Source organism: Nothobranchius furzeri, chromosome 6 (assembly GCF_043380555.1).
Source record: "Nothobranchius furzeri strain GRZ-AD chromosome 6, NfurGRZ-RIMD1, whole genome shotgun sequence".
Lineage (NCBI taxonomy): Eukaryota > Metazoa > Chordata > Actinopteri > Cyprinodontiformes > Nothobranchiidae > Nothobranchius > Nothobranchius furzeri.
In genome coordinates this window covers 63,731,612-63,758,053 of record NC_091746.1, presented here as the reverse complement: position 1 = coordinate 63,758,053, position 26,442 = coordinate 63,731,612, and the positions used below count along the sequence as shown (strand labels likewise).

The 26,442-nt window shown below is 41.3% G+C and overlaps 2 protein-coding genes across 4 annotated transcripts in view; one reads left to right on the top strand and one right to left on the bottom strand.

Annotated features, from left to right (window-relative positions):
- Window positions 1–302: 302 nt before the first annotated feature.
- On the top strand, window positions 303–14,563 carry LOC139070350 (uncharacterized). Of its 2 annotated transcripts, XM_070552433.1 has the most exons (3): window positions 303–1,431; window positions 2,975–3,062; window positions 13,307–14,563. In XM_070552433.1, the coding sequence occupies exons 1-3, from the start codon at window positions 1,283–1,285 to the stop codon at window positions 13,493–13,495; spliced, it is 426 nt and encodes a 141-aa protein (XP_070408534.1). In that variant the 5' UTR covers window positions 303–1,282; the 3' UTR covers window positions 13,496–14,563. The 2 variants fall into 2 exon arrangements, with proteins under 2 accessions (XP_070408534.1, XP_070408533.1); XM_070552432.1 differs by lacking the exon at window positions 303–1,431 and having other exon boundaries at window positions 2,627–3,062.
- Window positions 9,040–26,442, bottom strand: part of LOC107374829 (synaptic vesicle glycoprotein 2C) — a 77,828-nt gene continuing 60,425 nt past the window's right edge. For both annotated transcript variants that reach the window (XM_070552431.1, XM_015943108.3), the window contains 9 exons: window positions 24,369–24,502; window positions 23,104–23,193; window positions 22,919–23,029; window positions 22,743–22,831; window positions 21,445–21,609; window positions 15,186–15,319; window positions 12,448–12,651; window positions 12,131–12,290; window positions 9,040–10,028 (listed from right to left, as the gene is read on the bottom strand). In XM_070552431.1, the coding sequence (XP_070408532.1) occupies window positions 9,845–10,028; window positions 12,131–12,290; window positions 12,448–12,651; window positions 15,186–15,319; window positions 21,445–21,609; window positions 22,743–22,831; window positions 22,919–23,029; window positions 23,104–23,193; window positions 24,369–24,502 (1,271 nt within the window). In that variant the 3' untranslated portion in view covers window positions 9,040–9,844. The remainder of the gene's footprint in view (window positions 10,029–12,130; window positions 12,291–12,447; window positions 12,652–15,185; window positions 15,320–21,444; window positions 21,610–22,742; window positions 22,832–22,918; window positions 23,030–23,103; window positions 23,194–24,368; window positions 24,503–26,442) is intronic.

The window sequence follows — 26,442 nt, the reverse complement described above, 5'->3', positions numbered from 1 at the left end:
ATAAAACATGTTTTCAGCTATTTTACCTATTTTGTTTAAGTACATAACTCCACACGTGTTCATTCATAGTTTGGATGCCTTCAGTGAGAATCTCCCAATGTAAATGGTCATGCAATAAAGAAAACATAATGAGACAGGTGTGACCAAAACTTTTGTATATTGTAACTCATATATATACATACATACATACATACATACATACATACATACATACATACATACATACATACATACATATATATATATATATATATATATATATATATATATATATGTGTGTGTGTGTGTGTGTGTGTGTGTGTGTGTGTGTGTGTGTGTGTGTGTGTATGTATGTTTGTATGTATATTTACATAGCCTTCAATGCCTTCACAAGTTGATCAGTGACATCATCTGTAAATAAAATTGTTTTTCATTCATTGAAGCAACATGTGTGCATTATTACTTGTTTTGGAAGAGAGTTACATTTTATGCTTTAAGTCAAATCTGACGTTGTGAATAAGCTAGGCTAGTTGTGCTTATTTAGCTAATGTGGTTTCTATGAGGCTTGAATTGCACATGCATCTGGATCAACATGATTAATTTTAATGTTTGGCTTAATGAACTGTGAATTGGAATGTTTATTATGTGAAGTGCCTTGAGACGACTCTTGTCGTGATTTGGCGCTATATAAATAAACTTGAATTGAATTGAATTGAATGTTTTATTTTGGGAGTCATTCAACGGAGGAGTTGGAGGAGTACGTGTTTTATGGATATATGACTACTGCTGGATATTGATGCAACTTTTTTATTAATCAAATTTCTGGTTTTTGACTGCAACTTTTAGTTATCTATGTTAAAATCATCCAACTCAAAGTTTCTTGGATTTTTTTAGAAGCAGTGGCAGCTGGTGAAACTTGTCTCGGAGTAGGTAAAACCTGTGATATAGTTTAAAATAAGTCCACCAAAAACATGTAAAAAGGGAAGAGTATGTGCCTTCGGTGGTGAGGTTCATCCTAAATGTGCATTTAGGAGGTTTATGACATGTTATCCAAAAGATATCCCAACTTTTGACACCAAAAGAAAGAAACAAATATCTCACAGGACTCATCGCTGACGTCGTTAGGTCCGTTTTAGGGGGGCTTCAGCCCCCCTAAAATAATCACAAGCCCCCCTATCATTTTGGTTTATTTATTTTTTTTTCAGTTAACTTTTTTTATTTGTTCACATCTACATGCTGAACACAATCATGACACGTGTAATTGGTACATGAGTTTTTTAGTCTGAAACAGAAATAATAATTAATGAATATAGAACTACACCGTCGCACACAGGAAGTATCAAGAAAGAACTTCCTCCACTTCCTTAAGCCCGCAGCTTTGTTGACAAGTCAGGGGGCGGGTCGATACAGAAAAACCTTTATATCGATGAGCAAACCCTGCTCAGCGCTCATGTAAGTCACTTAACATCACATTAGGGTAAGACAGCAACAGCAGCACACCGTTAATATTTCAAGGTTATAGTTCAGACGAGAGAGGAAAATGTTACCGCACCGACATGCTAACGCTAACTCCGCTAGCATGTTTACATGCCGCAAACCATAATGAAAAGCTTTGATGTCAAGTAAAATGGTCGGAAAACTCCCCTGAAGTGACATGATTAACCACCCAGCCAGTTCATTGAGTGACTTAGTGCCACCAACTTGAGAGTACAGTAATGAGTCTGCACAAACAGAACCTGCTCTGCGCTTGTGTGCAGCAGCTGCAGCCCTCTCTGTGGGATCAATTCTGCACATGCAAATCTCTCCCTGCTCTCCTCAACAAGTAGCCTCTCCACCAGTCAATCACAGACAGCTCTGTTTTATCCAATCAAAGCATGTCCAGGAAATACTGCTTTACAGAAAAACACCCATTTAACAGCTTATTAAACAGCTTTCTGCTGCTGGTTAGCTACCAGTCACCATCCACTGCCTGCAAGATACTTTGTTGTAATTCATGTGTCATGATTAGGGTGACCATATTTGACTTCCAGAAAAGACACATTGCCTATTCCTAAAACTGTTAAATTGCACTCTTTTTAGTTAAAAATGACTTTTAATTTCAACATATAAAGTGTTTCTTCTCTGTTTGGTCAGACATAAATGATCCCTTGGTGTGTAAAAGGAAGTGAACAGTGGAAATGTCCCAGGAAAAGAGGAGGGTTAATCAACCTAATTAAATATAATTATATAAAGTCCTCTTTATCTGAAAAAAGTGCAATTTTCCTGCCAGTATTTCCTGGACATGCTTTGATTGCATAATGGAGAGCTGTCTGATTTGCTGACGGAGAGGCTACATTGCTTTGTAAATTGCAAATTGAGCAACAGCAGGGAGATTTGTGCAGGCAGAGACGGAGTTGAGCATGCAGAGAGAGGGCCGCATATGACTGCAGAGCAGGTTGTGCTCTTGCAGATTGATCACTGCACGCTCCAGTTGGTGGCTCAAAAATCACTCCACACTAAAAACCTGAATCAGAATCTGGCCGAATGTGTATATTATTGACAATTTTTCTATATTATATATATCTTTCTATAATATATATATATAATATATTATAGGTACATATATGTATCTATAATATAGTAAACAGCCAGTTTTATATATGTCACATATATTCAAAAGCTACATCAAAACATATATTAAAACCTATATGTTTATATGAATTCTTTCCATGTGGGTTGTCAATTGCTTAATATTTCCTATGTTTACCTATGGTAAAGAAAGGAGATATTGTACTCATCTAACTTTAACATAAATTTTGGCAGCTCGATGTGATGTTATGGAAAATGCCATCATCATGAGCAACCAAACATAGGCTATATTAGGCTAACAGTTGTCTATATTCTGTCCCATTTATCCACCAATGGCTGTTTCAATTATTGTGAGTGAAAACTGAATGGTATAGTAGCATTTGTCTTGGCATTAGAAATTGAAAATGTTTTTCAATGTGTTGGCTAGATGGATATACGAAGATTTTTTTAAGAGAGTGAGTGAGGAACAGGAGAGAGACCAGATGGTTGATGCTGAGGAGATCTGCATGGACAAGGTCAGTGATCTACAGCGAAAACAGGGGCGAGCGCACCGTTATGAGCATTTACCTGAGCACAAAGTTCTCAAGCAAAATTGAACAGTTTTCTATTTAGGAGTGAACAGGTAAGAGACATTGAGAAAAAATAACTATAATTATCATGTGACCTGCAACCTTATGTCAAGTTGTATCTGTATAGTTGACTTTCTGTATTATAAGTTCTACTACTTGCTGGATATTTTTATATATACTGTTATTTTGTCTTGTAATTGTTAATTACATACTCCTTTATTCCATATCATAGCAGTGTTATTCATATATTAAAACTGTCAACTGCACACTCATTTGGCAGAATAAAAGTTTTACAATTATTCATTTGTTCTTCATTGTCATATTTCAGTAACAGTTATAATTAAACAAGTTGTAAGTAAACAAATTAAATAAATGACTACAACATTTCCCCCTGTTAAGTGCAGTAGACTGAAATGAATAGCTTTATTTGGAAATATAACATATCTCATTTTTAATGGACTTACATAAAATCTTTCTTCAACATAGACCCCACTAATGAACTGATTAAGTGTTATTTTTTATGAAAAGAAGAGAGAAAATGCACAAAAGTAGGAAAGGAAAAGAAAGTGATAAAATAATAGGTTTTGTTAAATGTTCTTCAGATAATGAATTAATTGACAAAGTTTTTGCAGGGTGTGACAAAAAACGTTCGAGGTCAAGCTCCTGGGGCTAAGCCCCCCCTATATCTCAATCCTAGTGACGTCCACGGGACTCATCAAATCCCAGTCATTGCCTCTGCCACGAAGTTTTTTTTAACTACCTGGATTTTAATAGATGGTGGTTATTGTGCACAAAGATAGAACCAGAGATAAAAAGTTGCATTATAATTATCATTTCTAATGAACAGAAGAAATAAGTCGTTACATTGTAAGCAATGGCGCTACCTGCTGGTTTGAATTAGTGTTTGAACAAAGTCCCAGAGAGCTGTTCAAATGAAACTCTTTATTCAGCATGAGGACTCCACCTTTACACTGCATTCACTTGAATCTTTTCTTACCAAAATAAATAATATGGCAGATAATTGCTTTTACACACACTTTCACATTCTGTTGGACAGCATCGGTGTTCCAATCTGAGAGGTTTTTATTTTATTCCTGCTACATTTAATTCTCATTAACAACACTTATAAATCAGATGCGACCACCTCTGCTGGGCAACAGTTTAGAGCACATACAGCCATCTCAGCACTAGCATGCCCTTTCACAATGTGGTCCACAACAAGTCCGACAACACACAAGGATGATACATTCACTGTTAACGCAGGATTGGTGGCTGTTCAGCCCCACGGAGGAACAGCAGAGACACAGGAATGGAGAAAAGCACACAACGTGGGACTTCAGTAACAAACATGCAGGGAGAACCAGTTTGATGATCCGGTTTGTTCAGCACAAGCTGCATCGGGGGAACTATAGACAGACAGTAAAGCATCCAATGCAGGATCGTTTATTTATTTATTTATTTATTTTAAATATCTCATAAAAGAAATCGCTGCAGTTATGAGTCTCAAATAATATCAGTTATTAAAAAAACATGTAGTTACCTTTTTAATTCAACAAAAACGTAAATCCCTAATGTGTTTGAAATGAAAATCTGATTGTAGCAGCACGATTTCTAAAAAGAAGAGGTTAGAAAACGTGTGCTGCATTCAGCCACGCTGAGTTTCAGCAACACACCAGAGGTGAAAGCATTTTTCCAGAAGATTTATCACGTCTAAAAGGTGATTTGATATTCTGGTCAGTTCTCACAAAGCTAGACTTACAGCCCGGAAATCCAGACCAACTGTGGCAGCAGCTAAAAGACGCTAATCCCGTTCCACAGGTCTGCCATTAGCCCAAACATTTCTCTGTCTGGCAAATCACAGCACGCTACATTTAGGTGGGCTTAACACTAGCACTGCAACAGAGAAAAACTACAAAGATGGCGCCATCTTGGGAATGGTGCATGTTTGAAACAGTTTTCGCAGCAACCTATGATGATTTAGACTTCAGCTTTCCTTTGAGACGTGCTTAAGCAGTGTAACAGTATGTATGTACTACCGTTACGTATTAAGAATACCAATTATGAGTCACTGTATTCCGTTTGTTAGAATACAGTGACTTTCGTATTACCATTGGAGTACTTGTGTGTTTTCCACTTTCTACCTGAAAGAAGAATGAATAAATTTAGGCTATGTAGTGTAGAATGTCTAGCCCGGTCACGGTCCATGAACAGTCGTGGGGCGGGATCTACGGTTGTCTTTCAAACTGTCTCTGCATGCTATTGGCTAACAAACAACGTACTCACCAATACAGATGTCAGCCAACGAGGACGTTTGCCATATTTTGTCAAAGAAGACACAATTACATCCTTAAGTACCTCCACCTGCTCTTTAGTCAAAGAAAACCCCAAGTCAAACTAGTCCAAAGGTGATTCAGCCTTTTTAAATGAGCCATCGCCATCTTTGTATCAGTGGCATCCCGCTGTGATTGGACCGCTATGGATGTCAGTCAACAGGGCAGTCCGCCTTTACATCGCAAAAGAACTACGTAAAACATAAAAAACATAAAATATTACTTATCGTTTCTAAACAAACACGCTGCGACTGGCCAGGATTCATTTTGAACCCGATGATAAGTTTTGTTTTTACATTTGAGCTTATTTATTTTCTGGTGGTACAAAACGTAAGTTTTAAGTGGATGTGTCGTTGATCGTTCTCATTTGCATAATCATTATTTAAATAGTTTTTTTTTACAAAATTATTAAGAAGAAATCTCCGTGAACAAAGTTGAATGGCATGTCCTGTATTCTTTCATGTACTGCTGCTAACATGTTTCCCAACATCACTGTTGCTAGGCAACACAGAGGAAGGGAGGGAATACATTTGAAGGCTGGAAAGTCCAAATTCACAGCCTCTCAGTTGAGGAATACCCAAAGCTACGTAACCCGGGTAGACTTGGTCTTTACAAGGATGCTACCTAGGCGTTTGGACACATTGTCTCTCTGGAAATTTAAGTTTAAATTAGCTTAAAGTAATGAGCTTGTACTTTGTGTTGGGAGTTATATCATATTAGATAACACAGATGAGCTATTGTTACGACTTGAAGAAAGTTTCTGGTTCAATTCCCTTTAAAGCCAAAACGTTTGCTTCTTCTTTGTCTAGAATCAGGATAAACTTGTACCTCTGGTGTGTGAAAACTTAAAAACTTTACACATTAAATCAAAAGTGTCTGAAACGCGGGCGAGCTGACCCTATACACATGGCTTTTATTTTCTATTTGTCACATGAACAAAATAGTTCTTATATTTCAATCTGTTAGATCACTCACTCACTCACTCACTCACTCACTCACTCACTCACAAGAGATAAGGGACTAAAAAGCAGAAAAGAGCAGCAACGTTTCCAGCAAAGGTTAGGAAGAAGAAAGGGACTTGATGCAGAGAGAGGCACGACTTTTGAAAAAGGCCTTAGAGTTTCCGAGGGAGCAGCAGCGAGGCAGGAGCAGATAAACGAAGACACCGAGACACACCATGAGGAAACAACACGACAGATAAAGAAAAACACTTAAAGGAGCATATTTCAATACCAACAGAAGGTTCCAGTGGTACAAATTCTTCTGCACTGATGAGTTAGCAAGAGAGCAAAGCCCTTCATGGAGACCTCGATTTCACAAGATAGATACAGACACGAGAGAGAAGAGGAAGCATTCAGACAAAAATCCTCAAAATTCTTCACTGTAAAAAGCAGAAAATGTAAACTTTTTTTCTTCTTACATTAGAAATGTAGCTGCTGAAGATGCCAGTTTTCACTAAAATACTTTATTATTACTGTTTATCCCCCCTATGGCCTTGTCCTTCTTGCAAATGGCAGCAAAAGGCTTAAAGATCAACAACCTTCCAAACGGATCACATACTGGAAAAGATGTCAAACCAGTCTGAATTCAGAAAATAGTGGCACGCTAATTTAAGGAGCACTAGATGATTTTTCTGCACTCAATGAGATATGACCACAGTTCTGCAGTGGAGCTTTCAGCCTGCTGTTATGGAGGAGGTGGAGGAGGAGGAGGAGGACGACGACGAGGAAGAGGCGGCACACAGGAAACTGATAAAGAGGCAAGAATGAAGGGAATGCAGCATGCTAAGGGACATGATGCAAGCCCCCCCCCCCCCCCCCCCCCCCCCACACACACCCCAGATCAAAAACAAAAAGAGGTCAAAGTTCATGAGTGAGTGCAAATAAATTAAACCACTATTAGTGTTTCTGATCAATTTTCTGGACTTTTTCATGTAGAATGAAATGATGAATTTATTATTTATAAATTACAATTTTGCGCATCCTAAAGCTCGGACTGTATAGTTTTTTATTGCTAATGGTCACCGCTTAGGTCATCCTCTAGATTATTTACAGCTCGCAGTAGACACAATGACACAACCATCAACAGTGTCCAGAAATTAGAAACTCATCTCCTTCTACCTCAAATAGTGAATTATTGAAATGTTTAGACCAGTAAAGCTGGACTATACAGACCATAGATGATGGAACAACATTAGACAGATCTGATTGTCACTGGGACGTGCATATCAATACACTGAAATATCACAGTACTTTTTTATGATACCGAATTGAAATTTAAAAGCATTCTATCAAATTTTCATTAAGAAATTACTGCAAATATTTACTATACTTCTTATGTGTAGCGCAATAATGCAATTCAACCTCCAACCACTAGCTGGCACCAGTTTTTACTGCTTTCATTCTGACAAAAAGAAATCACACAAAAGGGCTTGTGATCGTGACGTCATCACCGACGCAGTCGCCCCGTTGGAGGCGTGTGAGTCTCTACTTGTTGCTTGTTACTATTGTAAACAGCGTGCTCAGTCTTGTTCTTGCAGCTGAAATGATCGGTTACATTAAACAACTTTAGTAAATCGTTGCTGTGTTGTCGGGTAACACGTGTGATCACAAGCCCTATAACACTAGATGTGTCTTGGATACGTTTGGCCTGAGTTTTTAATTAAATTCAGTCTAAGTAAAATGCAAATATCATCTAGCTTTTAGTATCCCCTGTGATTGTATCTTGCCAAGACACACTCCTTCTCTGCCACATGTGCTTCAATATATGAAAATAAAAACAAAAGGAAGAAAAAAAGAGAAAGGCACAGGAACATCAGATCTGCACTCAGGTATTTAGAGCAGAAAACTACCTAAAGTGTAAAGGACCCCATTAGCTGGTTGTGCTGCCATTTTTTATGCCTCACTAACTAAAAGATGTCCAGCACAGGAAGCACAAGCTGCCATAAAGCCAACATTGATCATTTCATATAGAAATTATGATAGAGGTTAGCTTTAGAGGTGCTGTTCTTCCTTCAGTCAAGCATCGTTGAAAAAACATCTATCCTCATTTATGGACAGAAGACCAAAAGGAGAATAAAATGCTCCCCAAATGTCCTTAACTAGTCAAAAAAATGGACTCAGATTTTCTCTCTTGCCTGGTGAGAGTCTGTTTGACCAAACATGGGGCAAAACCAGAACTTTGTTCCTTCAGAAACTCACAGTAATTGCCACAGACATGCATGCGTAGACGCCCCATGGACTGGCACTGCCTACTGCCGTTCGGCCGCCATTTTAGATGGGTCTCCATTTGACCCCCGTGCATTCATTTCCACTGAGGAAGGGGCTTACCCAACTAAAAAGCACATTTCATCAAGCTTTTTCTCTAAATCAGACGCAATGTATGGCATAATTAAATTATAAATATGATTAAACAAAATGAATAGAAATACATTTAAATATAAAATCCTGTAAAGTATGCTGGAAAAGTCACGAGTAATCCCACGTGATCTGATTTCAGTACGCTGGTTGTTGTAACCGTACGCTGCATGGAAACGGGCAGAGTTGCTCACTCTGCATTGACTTTGGAGAGTGAGTGGACCCATCCAATATGGCGGCGACGCTGTTACGCTCTCCAGCGCCCAGATCACAGCCTAGACCAAGGGTGGGGAACCCTGGTCCATTGAGGGCCGCTATCCAGCATATTTTAGTTTCAACCCTGCTTCAACACACCTGATTTCAATCAGCAGGTGATTAACAGGCTTCTGCAGAGCCTGATGAGCTGCTGAACAGGTAAATCAATCACTGAATCAGAAGTGTTGGAGCAGAGACATGCAGGATACCGGCCCTCGAGGAGCAGGGTTCCCCACGCCTGGCCTAGACTGACATGTTAATAGCAGTAAAATGGAGGCCGGTGGGCCAGAGCTAAGTTACTTACTGCTATGCTAAAGCATGTCAAACTGACTGAAAGGTTGTTGGAAGTTTAAGCCTTTTGCAGCTTTGGTGCAAGCTTTTGAAGACTGCATGAGTGAAGCAGCCTAGAGTCGAACTGAGCTGTTGACTTACAGAGTTTTATCCCCACTGATGATCATTTCTTATGGATTCCTGCAACAGCACCAACAGTTTAGTTAGGAAACGGGCAGCTGAAGCACGTTAACCTGATATTCCTGATGACTCTCCTCCATACATCTACAGCTCAGGTAAACTGCTCTTGTTCTTTACCAGGTGTTTTAGTCCAACCTGAAAGAATACCTACAGCGTGTTTATGGCTATATTTATCAACAATAAAATCATCTATATGACTAAAAGGATAGCTTTTACTGTTTTTGTGGTACTGCAATAATTTATGGTTCATTAATGAGAAGATATTCAGCAGGCTGAGTAAAAACCTAGTAAATAACAGTCTGTCCTAAGCTGGCGTCTACATGAGGACATTGGCACGAGTGTCAGGTAGCCGGAGCCCCACCAGTCCACCGCCAACGAGCACGGCCGATGCCAGCAGAATGGGAATAGCCTTGGTGATGCCAACCAGCGAGCCGAAGATCAGGTTGCCCAGCACTGCTGCCAGCTTACATATGGCATTGCAGAAGCCAAATCCCGTCCCTCTGAACACAAAGACACAAAGAAGACAGTCAGAAATGGACAGAGTGTGTGTCTTATACTTCTAACTGATCAACCCATGGAAAATTTGATTTAGGTTCTTTGCTCTCTTTATTTCACCCAGTCAGGCTTCTGGATTGAATTAGAATCTGATAATTAGGACAGATAATTTCTGGATATGAAGTACGATTTACCGGTCAATCTACGTTCCTCCCCCATCTATGGCCATGAGCGCTGGGTAGTGACTGATTGTGGGTACAAGCGTCCGTAATTACTTTTCTGGGTGTCTGGGCTTTCCCTTAGAGATAGGATGAAAGGCTTTGGGAGGGGCTTGGAGTAGATCCGTTGCTCCTCCACATCGAAAGCGGCCAGCTGAGGTGGCTGGGACATCTGTTTAGGATTCCTCCTGCATGTATCCCTGATGAGATTTTCCAGGCATGTCTACTTGGGATGAGACCTAAAGAAAGGGCCCAGGACACGATGGAGGGACTATGTGTCTCATCAGGCCATGGAACGCCTTGGGATTTCCTCTGAGTTGGCCCAAGTGGCTGGGGAGTGGGAAGTCTGGGCCTCTTTGTTTAGGCTGCTGCCCCCGTGACCTGACTTTGAATACGTTAATGAAAATTGATGGATGGATGGACGAAGTACCACCAGCTGAACTGTTGTCAAACTGTAAAACCAGGGTTTCACCCATGAGTTTGACCAACTAGGCAGCTTTATTCATTTAACCCATTTCACGCACAGTGGTGGTTCCCTGTGTTTTGGAGAACAGAGAATGATGTAAATCTTATTTTGTAAAGACAACAGTACAGAAGACGGTTCCTTTTCCTAATATATATGTTTTCTCTTATAACAGCTTTACTTATTCAGGTACTGGTACTGTATATTCTGCATATCCTGACCAGACCATGATGCCCCATACACTCTGCACCTCAGACAGTACATCTCCCCCACACCAGGAGTTGGCAATCAACTCTTTTTGAGAGCAATGACCTTGAATTCATCCCAGCTGGTTAAAGCTCCAAATCAGTGCCTTTTTAAGAGGATTGGGATTCTGTGGGTCCAACAGGGCCCAACTCAAACCTTGTGGGAGAGGGTGCTTTGGAGGTTTCGTTGAATTGGAGCGGGCATCAAAGAAAAAAAGTGGGCCCCGAATAACTGAAAAAGGGGAGAGTATAGCTGTTTGCTAACAAAATAAGGGTTGAAAATATGAAACGAAAGCACAGAAAGGAAAATTTAACACAAGGAAAACTATAAAATCATTACGAACAGTCAGACTTACTGAATAGTGCATAAATCTTTTGAAAGAGATAGAGTAGACGCAGAGCCGTGCAGAGACCTTTCAAGGGGAGGGTGCTCAAAGGTAAAAAGGGAAATATATGGAGCAAGATTTTTAAACAGATTTATTATCCAACAAGTTTCTGAACGTTCAGATAAAATGAGACCCAGGGGTTCAAACAAAATAATGTAAACTAGGAAAAATATGTCATTTAGTGTCATTAATTGAAGGTATTGCTATTTCATTAATCCATCCATCCATCCATCTTCTGAACCCGCTTGGTCCACGTAGGATCACGGGGGGGCTGGTGCCTATCTCCAGCAGTCAACGGGCAATCAGGCAGGGTATACCCTGGACAGAGAGCCAGTCCATCGCAGGGCAACACAGAGACACACAGGACAAACAACCATGCACACACACAACTAAGGACAATTTAGACAGACCAATCAACCTAACAGTCATGTTTTTGGACGGTGGGAGGAAGCTGGAGTACCTGGAGAGAACTCACGCATGCACAGGGAGAACATGCAAACTCCATGCAGAAAGATTCCAGGCCGGGAAGCGAACCCAGGACCTTCTTTCTACAAGGCAACAGCTCTAACCACTGCGCCACTGCGCAGCCTGCTATTTCATTAATAACTAACTTATTTTTAGGGACCACATTTTATTGCCCCTGATCCATGTCCGAGTTATTAGCTTTTGAGTATTATCCAAAGTCTGTCCGTAAAAGTTGTGAACAAAAGAAATGAGAAAGGAGAACATCCAACCCCAACCAGTGTTCTGCCTCCAAAAGTGAGCATCAGGGTTGATGCTCCTCAACTCTCTCACCTCCGGTCTGTCGGGTACAGCTCGGCCGTGACCACATCCAGTGAGTTCCAGGCTGAGATACTGAGGCCGTTGTAGAGACAGAGCATGAAGATCATCATGGACTCGCTGGTGCCGAACCAAAGGAAGAAGCAGCTGATGCCTGATAGCACCATGGAGCCTCCTGCAGGACAGCATGGGGATAACCGTTTACACATCAGAGGTCACTGCAGATGCAAAGACCAACATCACAAGACTTTGAGACATTTCACAAAAGGACAAGCTACTGATATTCTAGATCAAAAGTCAGAGAATATCCTCTTCTCCAGAGAATGTCCTACCTAACATGCTAAGACGTCCAATCTTGTCCATGAGTAGAGCTGAGATGATGTTACCGGGCAGCACAGCCAGCGTCCCCAGGAAGTTGACAAAGTAGACCCAATAGGCACTGTAGTCATCATCAAAAGTCATCTGACATCCTGTCTTGTTGTGATGGAAGGAGCTGTTGATCACCTTTGAACTTTTCAACTTGTTGTCATCGATATCTGTAACGGGACAGACAAGGACGCTCCGCCTGTTCACAACTTCACGTAAACCTTTTGTGGTTTTTGGTCCAGCTGAAGCTGACACTGAACAACTAATAAAACCTCAAATGAATGAATATAAATAAGGGAATAAAAGTATATGATTAATTGAAAAGAAGGGAATTATTTAACTATGTTTAGTGACAGCAGTTGCTCAAGAGGTAGAGCAGGTTGTCCAGTAATCAGAAGGTTGCAGGTTCAATCCTAGCTCAAACCAGGGAATGCTGTTGTTGTGGCCTTAAGCAAGACACTTAACCCGCCTTGCCCACTGGTGGTGGTCAGAAGGACCGGTGGCGCCTGCCTGTGTCCGGCAGCCTCACCTCTGTCAGTGCGCCCCAGGGCAACTGTGGCTACATTGTAGCTCATCACCACCAGTGTGTGAATGTGTGAGTGAATGATTGTATTGTGAAGATTGTAGAACCTTAAGAAGGTGCTATACAAATACAGGCCATTTACCATGTTTAGAAACAAACAAATAAATAAAGGTTGTAATTATTAATTTTAACATGTATCTTTTTTTTCATATTTATTTATTTATTTATTTACTGTCTGTTCTGGAAGGAAGAGTGTGCCTTACTGGACACACTGCTGGTAATAGAGACTTTATTTCCCACAGGGTTTCACCACCAAGCCCAACATGGCCTCAATGTCTCCACGTTCCAGCGCTTCCCTGGGAGCTACCGGAGAAACTGTTTTTCCACTTGGAGCTCCCATGGGTGCTGATTCAGCACCACTTTCCTCAGATCATTTCACGCCTCTGCTGCTTTTGTTCTGCATCACATTTCAGCTCCCAAAATCAGTCTAGAGTATGGCTGAAATTCACTCATTTAGATGAAGATGATGATGGTGATGATGGTGATGGTGGTGATAATGAAGATAATGATGATGATGGTGATGATGAAGATGATGTTATGATGATGGTGATGATGATGTTGACGGTTATGATGATGATGGTGATGAGGGTGATGATGATGATGGTGGTGATAATGAAGATAATGATGGTGATGGTGATGATGAGGATGATGATGATGGTGATGATGATGATGATGATCATGATGATCATGATGCTGGTGATGATGATGATGATGATGGTGATGATGATGATGATGATGATGATGATGATGATGATGATGAAGATAATGATGGAGATGGTGGTGATAATGAAGATAATCATGATGCTGGTGATGATGAGGATCATGATGCTGGTGATGATGAGGATCATGATGCTGGTGATGATGAGGATCATGATGCTGGTGATGATGAGGATCATGATGGTGATGATGATGATGTTGATGATGATGATGATGATGATGATGATGATGATGATGATGATCATGATGCTGGTGATGATGAGGATCATGATGATGATGATGGTGATGATAATAATGAAGATAATGATGGAGATGGTGGTGATAATGAAGATAATGAGGGTGATGATGATGATGATGATTATGATGATGATGATGATGATGATGATGATGGTGATAATAATGAAGATAATGATGGTGATGATGATGATGATGATCATGATGATGATGATGGTGATGGTGATGATGATCATGATGATGATGGTGATGATGATGTTGATGATGATGATGATCATGATGCTGGTGATGATGATGACGATGATGATGGTGATGATGATCATGATGCTGGTGATGATGATGATGATGATGAAGATAATGATGGAGATGGTGGTGATAATGAAGATAATGATAGTGATGATGATAAGGGTGATGATGATGATGATGATGATGATGATGATGATGAAGTAAAAATATTTCATATTTCTTTCAAATGTGAATATTCTTAAAAATGATCAACATTTTCTTGTTTTGAGTGAACAATCTACCAACAGGGTAAGCAACAGCCGATTGGCTAGAACTCTTAAAACTAGTTCCAGGGGAATCCTAAGGCCAAACTAATTTCAAGAGCTCTAGCCAAACAGCCGTTGCTTACTCTGCTGGCAGATTATTTTTAATCATAATTAAGAATATTCACCGTTTTTAGGTAATGCTATTTTTCTAGAAATGTTTTTTTTTTCTTTTTAGACAAAGACAAAGTGCCTAAAATTGTTTTTTAGAAACATTCTTGGAAGTAATTTTGCAGTGTAGCTATGTTATAACATTGTTAAGAGGCTTTAACGTACACTTCAGCACCTGTTGTGTACTTTTGCAAGCTGCATAGCAGACGATGCATTATTTAACAAGTTTCACATGTTGTGACAGAATCAATTCATGTTTTGAAGTCAAGAATGGTACTCTTATTGTGAAGGGTCTAAAGATTTTCAGCACATCTCAAGAGTTTAAACCAATCAGCCTCTTCTTTCACAAGTTCTAGGGTTTAACCATGAAAACCTGTCATTTAAAAACTGTAATTTCCTTATTTAAGATGAAAATCAGCTTTTAAGTCATGCTCATTTATAAAGTGTTAAGCAAAGGTTTACCACACATCCATTTTCTGTGTGTGAGAACATTTCACACCAACAGACTCACCAGTGTTGTAAAAGAAAGAGTCCACGAAGGTACAGTTTTTGAAAATGGATCCTACTGAGGAGACATCTTCAAAGTAGCAGTTGACAAAAGAAGAGTCGATGAAAGTGACCACCTTGAACTTCATACCAATAAACCTGGAAAGAGATGGGGGGGGGGGGGGGGTTGTAAAGAAGGACAAACCGGTAAAGCAGGATTCATCTGAGACTCGTAATTTACTCTGACACCAGAAATGCTGATGCTGACTTGTTTCCTTTTAAAAGATGTAAGTGTCGGTTCTGTATCACCCAAATGCAGAGTCACTATTTTCACTGAAGTAGAAATAAATTGCTTCTGTGTATTCAGACTGTCACATTTCTGCCTTTTATTCTACCCTACAGGGGAGGTAAATACCTGAAACTTACAGTGAAAGTAAAACAATGGCAAAGACATGGAAAAGATTTAAACTTTAATAACTTTTAAAAATTGTTGTCATTTGTAATATTTGTTCTGTTTTGAGTTCAAACTTGGGATTTATTTATTATTTTTTTCTAAACTGTGCTTATGTTGTTATATTTTCTGAATCGGATGAAACCAACAGCGGTAAAACCAAAGACAATTGGATCATCCTTGCTTCATGTTGTCTTTTGTGGTGGTTGGGGAACCTAAATCATGCCCATCTCCTTCCTGATCATGGGTCCTGCTGTCCAAAACGATGAATGGGAGTCTACGAGCTGCTAAAAGTTAGTTTCTGATGATGTTTGATATGTGTCATGTATTTAACATATGATGCCAGTGAATTTAAAGATCCATTTTGATGCCAAGAAGGCGCCTTTTTTAGAAGGCAACAATTTTTTTTGGTTTTGTGTGAAAACTACTTTTGTCGGGATGTGCTCCTGCAGCATCTTGTGTCTATTGTCTCATCTCTGCTCTGGTATTGTTCCCTCATCACCGTCAGAGATGAGCCCGATGAGGGTGGTGTCGTCCGCAAACTTGATCAGTTTAACAGAGTCATGGCTCGAGGTGCAGCAGTTTGTGTACAGGGAGAAGAGCAGAGGAGAAAGTACACAGCCCTGTGGAGATCCTGTGCTAATTGTCTTAGTGGTGGAAACATTCTTCCCCAGCCGCACGCACTGCCTACGGTCCGTCAGGAAGTCAGTGATCCACCTGCAGGTGGAGTTGGGTACGTTGAGCATGGAGAGCTTGTCCTGGAGCAGAGCAGGGAGGATGGTGTTGAACGCAGAGCTGAAGTCCACAAACAGGATCCTAGCGTAGGTTCCCGGGGATTCCAGGTGCTGCAGGATGAAGTGGAGGGCCAGGTTGATGGCGTCGTCTACAGACCTATTAGCTCTGTATGCGAACTGCAAAGGGTCCAGGAGGGGGGAGGTGAAGGACTTGAGATGAGGGAGGACCAGGCGCTCAAAAGACTTCGTGACTACAGACGTCAGCGCCACAGGCCTGTAATCATTCAGTCCAGTGATACGGGGTTTCTTAGGGACAGGGACAATGGTGGACAGCTTAAAGCAGGCTGGAACATGGCAGGACTCCAAGGAGATGTTAAAGATGTCCGTGAAGATTGGACACAATACCTATGCGCAGTGTCTCAGGGTAGCGGGGGAGACACCGTCCGGGCCCGGGGATTTCCGTGGGTTTTGCTTACGGAAAAGCCTAAGCACATCCTCTTCTGTCGGTGGTCAGCGGGGACTGTACTATTCACAGTGGTGAAGGTGGTGGGGGAGGCATGTGACACCAGAGTGGCTGAAGAAGCCTGTGCAGTAGGGGGTGTGGGGGATGGGCAGCGCTGGACTGACCATAGGGCATAGCGGGCAACTGCCCGCTGGGCCGACCCTTTCATCTTTTATGGGCCGGTGTCTTTTTTTTTTTTTTTTCTGGCCTCTAGTTGTTGCGGACAACTTGCCCGCGCCGCCCCACGCGACGCCTCGTAAAAGTTGGTGGATTGGCCAATTGGTAATAATACACTCTGGGCTGGACCAATAGCCAGAGGTCTGATGCACCCGCCAGTTGTTTGTGAATCTCAGTAAACAGACAGACGAGCTTTACAAAATGGAGAACAAAAAACGGAAAGGAGGAGCGGAGAAAATTCGACTAAAAAAGAAACTGGCCCTTCAGGCTGATGCTGGCACATGTGTTAAAATCTCACAGTTGTTTGGTAGTGAAGGTTCAAGTAAAATCAATTTAGGAAGTGATGGAGCCTCAGCCCAGCGACAGGTTGGAGAAGAAAAGAGGGAGGAGGAGAAACCCGAGCCGGTGTTGTGCCATAAATTGACTCGCTGCCAAAAAATGATTAGCCACCGCGGGATCGCGCACGGTTAGGTAATTGCATTTCTAGACAAAATTCCCCAGGATTTCGCCCTAAAACTCAGCATATCTAGCAATATGGACATTCAGAAAGCAAAGATAACCTCTTCTGGTACTTAAACAGATGTTTATCGCGGATATTAGTGTGGCAGTGTTTGTGGCACCCTGCGCGGAAGCACGAGGACGTGCTTGTGGAAAGAGGGAGGAAGATGTGGCAGTGTGAGCATCCTGTCACAATGTCCCGATTGATCATGCGCCCTGGCTACTGGGCTAAGGAGATGTCTCTTTGGCTGACTGGTTAGCGCGTATGACTCTCACCCGGTAGTCTGGGGATCGAATCCCGCCCGGGCACTCCTTTATGCACCTGCCACATTAGTTTTTCCAGTTCGGAAGTTGTTTTAAGTGTTGCTATTTGTCTTAAACGTTCACAATGAGGATATATTAATCCTTTTTGCAATATTTGCGATTGAAAGATGGTTTGTGCCACAAACTTTGTGGTAAGAACTGGCTTTCTTTATGTTACAGCCTTGATACTAAAAAAATAAATAAACAATGTAAAATGGCACCCTGTATTGAATGTAAACGTTGTATAAATGGAAATAAACAATTCTCCAGCGATTTAATTTTTCCCCCTTCCTTTCTTTAGTCCACTTGACATGGAGCCACAGTTAACTAGTTTGGGGCACATTTTTACTTGAAAAAAAGTATTTAAAATGATCAAGCTTTGGCTTTAATGACACTGTGTAGGTTGCTAGCTATACGTTACGTTGCTCTATTTAAAAGTAACAAGATAAAAGCACTTCAGCACATAAAATTAAGATTGTCACTTGCCAAATAGACTACACCCTCCCGTTTACCTATAAGAAATGCCTCAAAATATCTTTAAATTCTTTATTGATGATTTAATTGTAGACAACTAAAATGGCATTTTACTTGCCAAAAAGTGAATCGCTAAGATTTTCATGGAGGCTAAAATTGACCAAATAAGGGTTTTATGTATTATCTGTTGATGTTACTGTACTCATACTGCCTACTGTATCATCAAAAACACCCCAAAAATGGCAAAAAAAGAAAAAAAAGAAGATAATTTCCCTTGCCAAAAATTGATTACAGTGTCCTGGTCACGTGTAAAGGGTTACATTTACCTAAATATTACCTTATTTATTATCTCTTGATGTTATTAGTGCCATCACAGGATGCTGGGTGTCTTTCACATTCATAAACACCTAAAAAATGGCAACAAATGATCATTTCCCTTGCCAAAAATTGATTACAGTGTCCTGGTCATGTGTAAAGGGTTAAATTGACCTAAATATTACCTTATTTATTATCTCTTGATGTTATTAGTGCCATCACAGGATGCTGGGTGTCTTCCACATTCATAAACACCTAAAAAATGGCAACAAATGATAATTTCCCTTGCCAAAAATTGATCACAGAGTCCTGGTCACCCATAAAGGCTTAAATTGGCATAAATATTACTTCATTTATTATGATGCTGGGTGTGTTCCACAATCATATTCGAATAAACATGAAAATATTCCGTCCGAATATCTGTTTCTTGTTATAAATATAACAGCTAGAAGGATTTACAGTTAAAATAGGAGAAACACGTGACTCCCCAGGAAGGGTCGTAACACCACTTGCCTCATGCACATAAGTGAACAAATCAAAGCAGCATGGAGACACTCCGTCTCCAACCACCTCTCAGGCAGCAGCCTGCACTCCCAAGTTCTACGCGTCACCAGAACATAAACAACCGCAACACAATAAAAGCAGTGTTATACAAAATGGAAGGCCTGTAGTGTTTATTCTCTTACAGTAACAACTTATCAATTTTTTGGAGGAATTTATTTGAGAATTTTTTGGTTTTTATTAATTGTGCAATAGAAAAGTAATCGCTAGATTAATCATCTAAATAGTCATTAGAATAGTCGACTATTCAATAAAATAATCGTCAGAATAATCATTTTAAAAATAATCAGTTACCCCCAACCCTACTTTTTAGAATACCAGGATAGGAAGGATGGTGAAGGTTTACGTTTATTAGATTGATACATAAATACTACCAATAAGAAAGTGTACGTTGGTGTGTGTCAGAAACAGCGTAAGGCTTAATGTCTTTTCCAAAAAAAACATGGGCCGGTCTCCAGTCAAAATGCCCGGGCTGAATTTTTGTCCCAGTCCAGCCCTGGGGATGGGTGTTGCATTTCAAACCTTGCATAAAAGGAGTTAAGTTGTTCAGCCAGTTGTAGATCGTCAGCAGCATGTTGGGCCCTAGGCTTGTAGTTGGTGATTTGCCTGAGCCCTCTCCAGACAGAGGCGGTGTCATTGTCAGAGAACTGCTCCTTTAGACGCATACTGTACCGGGATCTAGCCTTTTTCAACTCTTTTGAGAACTGGTACTTGGCACCCTTGTAGCTTTCTCTGTCCTTGGCTCTGTGGGCTGTTTCTTTCTCCCTCCTCAGCTGTCTCAGTTTGGGTGTGAACCAGGGCTTATCCTTGTTAAAAGTGACCCTGGTTTTTGTTGGAATAATGCTGTCCTCACAGAATTTTATGTATGACGTCACAGTGTCTGTATATTCATCCAAGTTGTCTGTGGCAGATCCAAACATGTTCCAGTCTGTTGTGTCCAGACACATGCGAAGCTCCTCCACAGCCTCGCAGGTCCACTTCTTAGAAGTTCTCACTGCAGGTTTGGAGAGCTTCAGCCTCTGCCTATATGAGGGGATGAGGTGAATCATGGCGTGGTCTGAGAAGCCGAGAGCAGCTCACTGCACGGCCCGATAAGCTCCACTGACTGTGGTGTAGCAGTGGTCCAGCGTGTTCTGCTCTCTTGTCGGGCATTTAACAAACTGTTTGTACTTAGGCAATTCCTGGCTCAGATTTCCCTTGTTAAAGTCACCGAGGATAATAACTAGAGAGTCCGGAAAGGTCTGTTCCACACTTAGGATCTGCTTCGCGAGCGCACGTTGAGCCTCGTGCACGTCCGCACCAGGCGGGATGTAAACAGCGGCCAGAATGAATGAAGCGAACTCACGTGGGGAGTAGAATGGCTTACAGTTTATGAAGAGGAATTCCAGAGCAGGAGAGCAGTACTTGGAAATCACAGTCACATCCGAACACCAGGCATTGTTGATGTAGAAGCAGACACCTTTCCTCCGGATAAGACCCGCTGTCTGTCTGCGCGGAGGAGCTGGAATCCCTCCAAATGGAGCGCGCCGTCCGGGGTCTGCTCGCTGAGCCACGTCTCCATGAAGCATAAGACAGAAGAGGAAGAAAAGTCTCTGTTTCGTCTCATCAGCAACGCCAGTTCATCCATCTTGTTGCTAAGTGAGTGGACATTGGAGAGGAAGATCCCAGGTAAGGGCGTCCGTGAGCCGCGTCTTCGTAGATGCACGAGCACTCCCGCACATTTCCCCCTCCTACGGCGTCTCAATTTCTTGATTAAAAAGTGGACCAAATCCGCCACACCCACTAGAAAAACTGGAAGTAGGTCCGTTGGCGTTGATTTTCTGACGTTTAGAAGCTCTTCACGGGTGTAAGAGCACGCTGACACACAATTTGCAGACAAAAACAAACAAAACACGACGCACGTTAGCACCAGGGCCTTCCTCGGCGCCATCTTGGTTGATTAAGAAGCAAGGTATTGATTTTAAGATATGTTTATACTTATTGTACACCTTTGGTAACTCAACCTATGTTGTGACTCTGTGAAAAAGGCTTTTTGAATGAAATTTACTGACTTACATTTAGCACACCGAAGGTTTTTCAGCTCCTGTCTAAAGCTTTACCACCATTAAACATGTTTCATGTGGTTTTAGCAGCATCAGAGATTTGAATCAGCCAAGAAAAGCTCAAGGCTACAAAAATAACAGAATCAGCATGTTCGGACAGGACTGTGTGTGTGTGTGTGTGTGTGTGTGTGTGTGTGTGTGTGTGTGTGTGTGTGTGTGTGTTGTACCTGTCGTTCATAAAGGCTCCATTCCTGTGAATCTGGTTCTCCAGTGTGAAGTTGAAGGTGAAGTCTTCAATGCGTTCATTGTTGTGAATCTTCACTCTGGAGGCGTACTCATCAGCCTGAAGGTGCTTGATCACATCTGGGAACCACACCGACAGACCATAATACCTGCAAGAACGGCAATCTGTTCATATGGGTAGTCATGTGAGGGGTTGGTCATCATGGAAAAATTGTTTTGTTTCTTAATTATGAAAAAATTCCAAAAATGTATGGATTCATTATGGAAATTAAATAAAAACAAACATAAATAGATCTAAAAATATGACTGGTTCTTTTATTGGTCACATTTGGTAAGTTGGGATCTGGTCACCCTAACGCGCGCACACACACAGAGAGAGAGAGAGAGAGAGAAAGAGAGAGAGAGAGAGAGAGAGAGAGAGAGAGAGAGAGAGAGAGAGAGAGAGAGAGAGAGAGAGAGAGAGAGAGAGAGAGAGAGAGAGAGAGAGAGAGAGAGAGAGAGAGATCTGTGCTACAGACAGAAGTTTACTCAACAGCATCCAGCATGAAAATGAACCGGAGGTGAGCTAAACCTGTTAAAAAATTGGTTTATCGGGTTTGATCTGCCCAGGCACCCTGCTGTCTGCCTGCCCCTCCCTTTCATGCCTGTGATGTTCAATAACCCTAACCCATCACAGCAGAGATAATAACAAAGCAGGTCCCTGAGGTCCAGTGATCAAAGCCTACTGGTTGTGCAGCACCAGGCTAAAGACCAAAGGTGACAGATCATTTGCTGCTGTGGCCCCCAGACTCTGGACCTCTCTCCCCCTGAGCCTGAGATCAGTGGACTCAGTGGTCTCCTTTAAAAAGCAGCTGAAGACTCACTTGTTCAAGCTGGCTTTTGTGTGACCTTCATCACCCCTCTCTCTTTATTCTGCTCTCCCCACCTATCCCACCTTCCTCAGGATCCACTGATTTCCCTCTTTCCTATTCACTCTCTCTTTCTTAACATTTAGTTTTTTAATCACAATAGTCTATTTTTTGCTCAGTTTAAACATATTTTTAATCATTTTCTAAATTCTTTTTTTTATTTTTACATATTGTGTTTGTGAAGCGCCTCATGATTTTTATCTTGAGAGGCGCTATAGAAATGATACTTTCTTCTTCTTCTTCTTCTTCTTCTTCTTCTTCTTCTTCTTCTTCTTCTTCTTCTTCTTCTTCTTCTTCTTCTTCTTCTTCTTCTTCTTCTTCTCCTCCTCCTCCTCCTTCAAAGAGCTTTTAGCACACAGCAGCTTGTTGCTCACCCAAACGACAGCGTGAACCAGACAGCAGCCAGCTTCGTAGTGTTGTCTTTCACTGGGTGGTTGAAACATCTCATGAAGGTCAACCAGATCTATGAGGAGAGGAACACTATTAGTGAACTTGAATCATTAAACTGATGTCATAAATAAACAAAATGAAGAGTAAAGCAGCGTCATACCCCTCTGAGCTCAGCCTTGATCTTGAAGAGGACCTTGAGGACGGGGTTGGCTGATTCGTTCTGCATCTCCACCAGCTCATCCAGCTGTTTGGGGACCTTTATCCTGTTCACCTGCAGGGGGCGACACTGATCTGAGACCTGCTGCTGAAGGGCTGCAGCAGTGGCTGGACGAATGAGACACTCACAGTGAAGACTCTCTCAGGCTCCCCTCGAGCTCGCATGTTGGTGTCGTGGATGTGTTTGAGCACCATCCAGGCCTCATCGTGTTTCCCCGTCTAGGAAACAACAACATACACATTATGATTTTATAGGTACGGCAAGTCATTTTGATATTTAGTCAGCAGAACAGGCATTTCAGATATCCACAAAATGGCCAGGTACTTAATGTTACAGCATTTGAAATACTTTTGGATAATGTTACTTGTTTTCTTTTAGTATTTAAACTGTAAAACTGTAAATGTTTATTTGATTCTGAAACTTCTGCAAACTCACCATAGAAAGCAAATTCCACGGTTTAAATGGTAAAATGGTAAATGGCCTGTATTTGATATAGCGCCTTCTAGAGTCCTGGAACCCCCCAAGGCGCTTTACAACACAATCAGTCATTCACCCATTTACACACATTCACACACACATTCACACGCTGGTGCGGATGAGCTACAATGTAGCCACAGCTGCCCTGGGGCGCACTGACAGAGGCGAGGCCATCGGATAAGAGAAATACTCCGGAAAGAAGCTTTAAGCCAGGTAAGTCCAATGTGTGGCCCGGGGCGTCAACCTGATTCTGCCCATAACTGATTTTCAGTAATAGCAGAGTGCTGTGTCTCCAGTTGATGTTCCATTCAATAAAAATATTTTTTCATATTTAAAATGTTAAAAACGAATCCAAGAGTTGGTCCTTTAAAAATCACCTTTTTTTATTTTATCTTAATTTCTTCATAAACTGGACCACAGTGCCTCACATTTGACTAAATCCAGCAAACAGAAGAAAGAGGGACCCAGATCATTTTTCTTGTAATAGACTAAGATGAAAAAAATATATAAATAAATAAATAATTAAAAAATAGACTAAAATGAAAATTTAACCCCCCCCCCCCCCCAAAAAAAAACAGAAAACCATCTATTAAATCTCATTAAGTCTCACGTCTACAAGGTTTCACAGATTGTTTCTGCAAAAATAAATAAATAAAAGTTGTTTTTATGAATTTATTACATGTTAAATGTTTAATTGAGCAGATCCAGAAAAATATCAAAATAATTTGGTTTTATTTGGAAAAATATCTAATTTTTGTGACCTGTGAGTATTTCCCAGCAGTTTGGACATCCGTCTCAAACACACCGATTCAACGCTGTTCTCGTTCTTTACAAGAACATTTAACAGTAAACAGACTCGATGCTCTTTAAACAAAACGTCAGGTCTGCTGCTCGAATAATCCTCTCAGAGTTTTACCTCCAAGAAGAAACGAGGGCTCTCCGGCATAAAGGTGAGTGCTACGACTGCAGAGACACAAGGCAGCGCACAAACCACCACAAACACTCTCCAGCTGTGGAACTGGTAGGCCGATCCCATGCTGAAACTCCAGCCTGCACACCCAAAGTCCCACAGACAGACACAAAAGGTCAGTGGAAATAATGAGGTGCTCCATCAGGTGATCCGTCCAACCTAATAACATGAAAAACACAAGAAAACTAAATGAAACAGCCATAACTAGTCACTTTTACTCAGGCTAGTGAAAGTCTCTGACAGATAAACATACATTTTCAGCTGAAACTAATTAACCTTTAAGTCCACCTTGTCCTCCGTGTCACTGCACATGATCTTCTCTTATCAGTCTTTTCTCTACATTAATTAACAGCAATAAAACGATCAGAATTTCATCTTTCTTTGCATTTTCTTTGAACAATTGTAAAATGATTGTTTGTGATTAAACTGCTGTTAACGAACATGTGTAGATTTTGTTTACTATTAATAATCCAATCTTTGATTTCCACCTTAATCTTGTGTGTGTGTGTGTGTGTGTGTGTGTGTGTGTGTGTGTGTGCTGCTCTATCTGTCATAAACTCACCAAGATTCATGTCCTGAAACCACAAGAAGAGAGTGCAGCTGCAACACACACACTCGCACACACACGCACACACACATACACACACACACACACACACACACACACACACGACTGCACACACACATATGCAGACACACACATACACACACATGTACACACTCGCACACACACACACATGCAGACATGCACACGCACACACACACACGTATGCAGACACACACACGCATGCACACACACACACACACACATGCACACACACACACGTATGCAGACACACACACACTCATGCACACAAACACACACACACACATGTACACACACACGCAGACATGCACACGCACGCACACACACACGCACACACGTATGCAGACACACACATGTACACACGCACACACACATGCAGACATGCACACGCACACACACGCACACACACACGCACACAAGTATGCAGACACACACACGCATGCACACACACACACATGTAGACACGTATGCAGACACACACACACGCACCCACACACATATACACACATGCAAGCACATGCACACACACACATGCTCATTTCTGCACACACGTGCACACACACGTATGCAGACACACACACACTCACATGCACTCATGTGCGCGCACACACACTGTCCTTGGCCACTGTTTATGTCATGACATGGATTATAAGGTGCGTCTGTTGGACAACAGCAGCTCAGGCTCTTTTCCACACATCACCTGTCAAAGCGGTGGTTTCTCGCTGTCTTCCTGCTCGTTTTCTCTATCAGATCTTCTACACCGTTAAACACACTCACACTTATCTGGCCTCTGTCCACCAGTCAATGCTGGGAGCACTGCGGCGGAACGTATCACCCACACGCCGCTGCGTCTTGAAGAAAAAGTGTGTTAAAAACTGGCGTTGGATCAACTGAACTCAGTTATGAGCCACATTTGTCCAACTTTTCAGGCCCCACAGGACACAAACATTTAGGACATGTAGGTGATGCAGTAGAAAAGTGTCTCTACAGATTTCGTCTGTTTGTTCTCATTTTTTAAGATCAGCAAACAAACGTCATACAAAGATACTCAAAGAAAATACACAGTGTTCTTTTCTTAGGGTGATTTCATTTAGTGAATAAAAACTTTGTTCTGCAGGTTGGTCTAGCCACACTCCCTTAGAGCCTCAGCAGGTCTACCATTGGACAGAACAGTTTTATAAACCTGACTGTTTTCTGAATCAAAACGAAGTGTGTACAATCCTTTAATAAATAAATAATCCTAGAATCTTCTGATTAAAGCACAATAAAAACCAAGCAGGGTGATATTCTATATTTAGATAGAGTACCACAGCCTATTGGTCATAAGTAGAGGTAATATATATACTGAGCTCTTAAAGTAGTCAATTTACCAAACCCTACATACAGTATTGTCAACCAGCCACACTTTATTAGAATTGTCCACTTCGTGTTGGT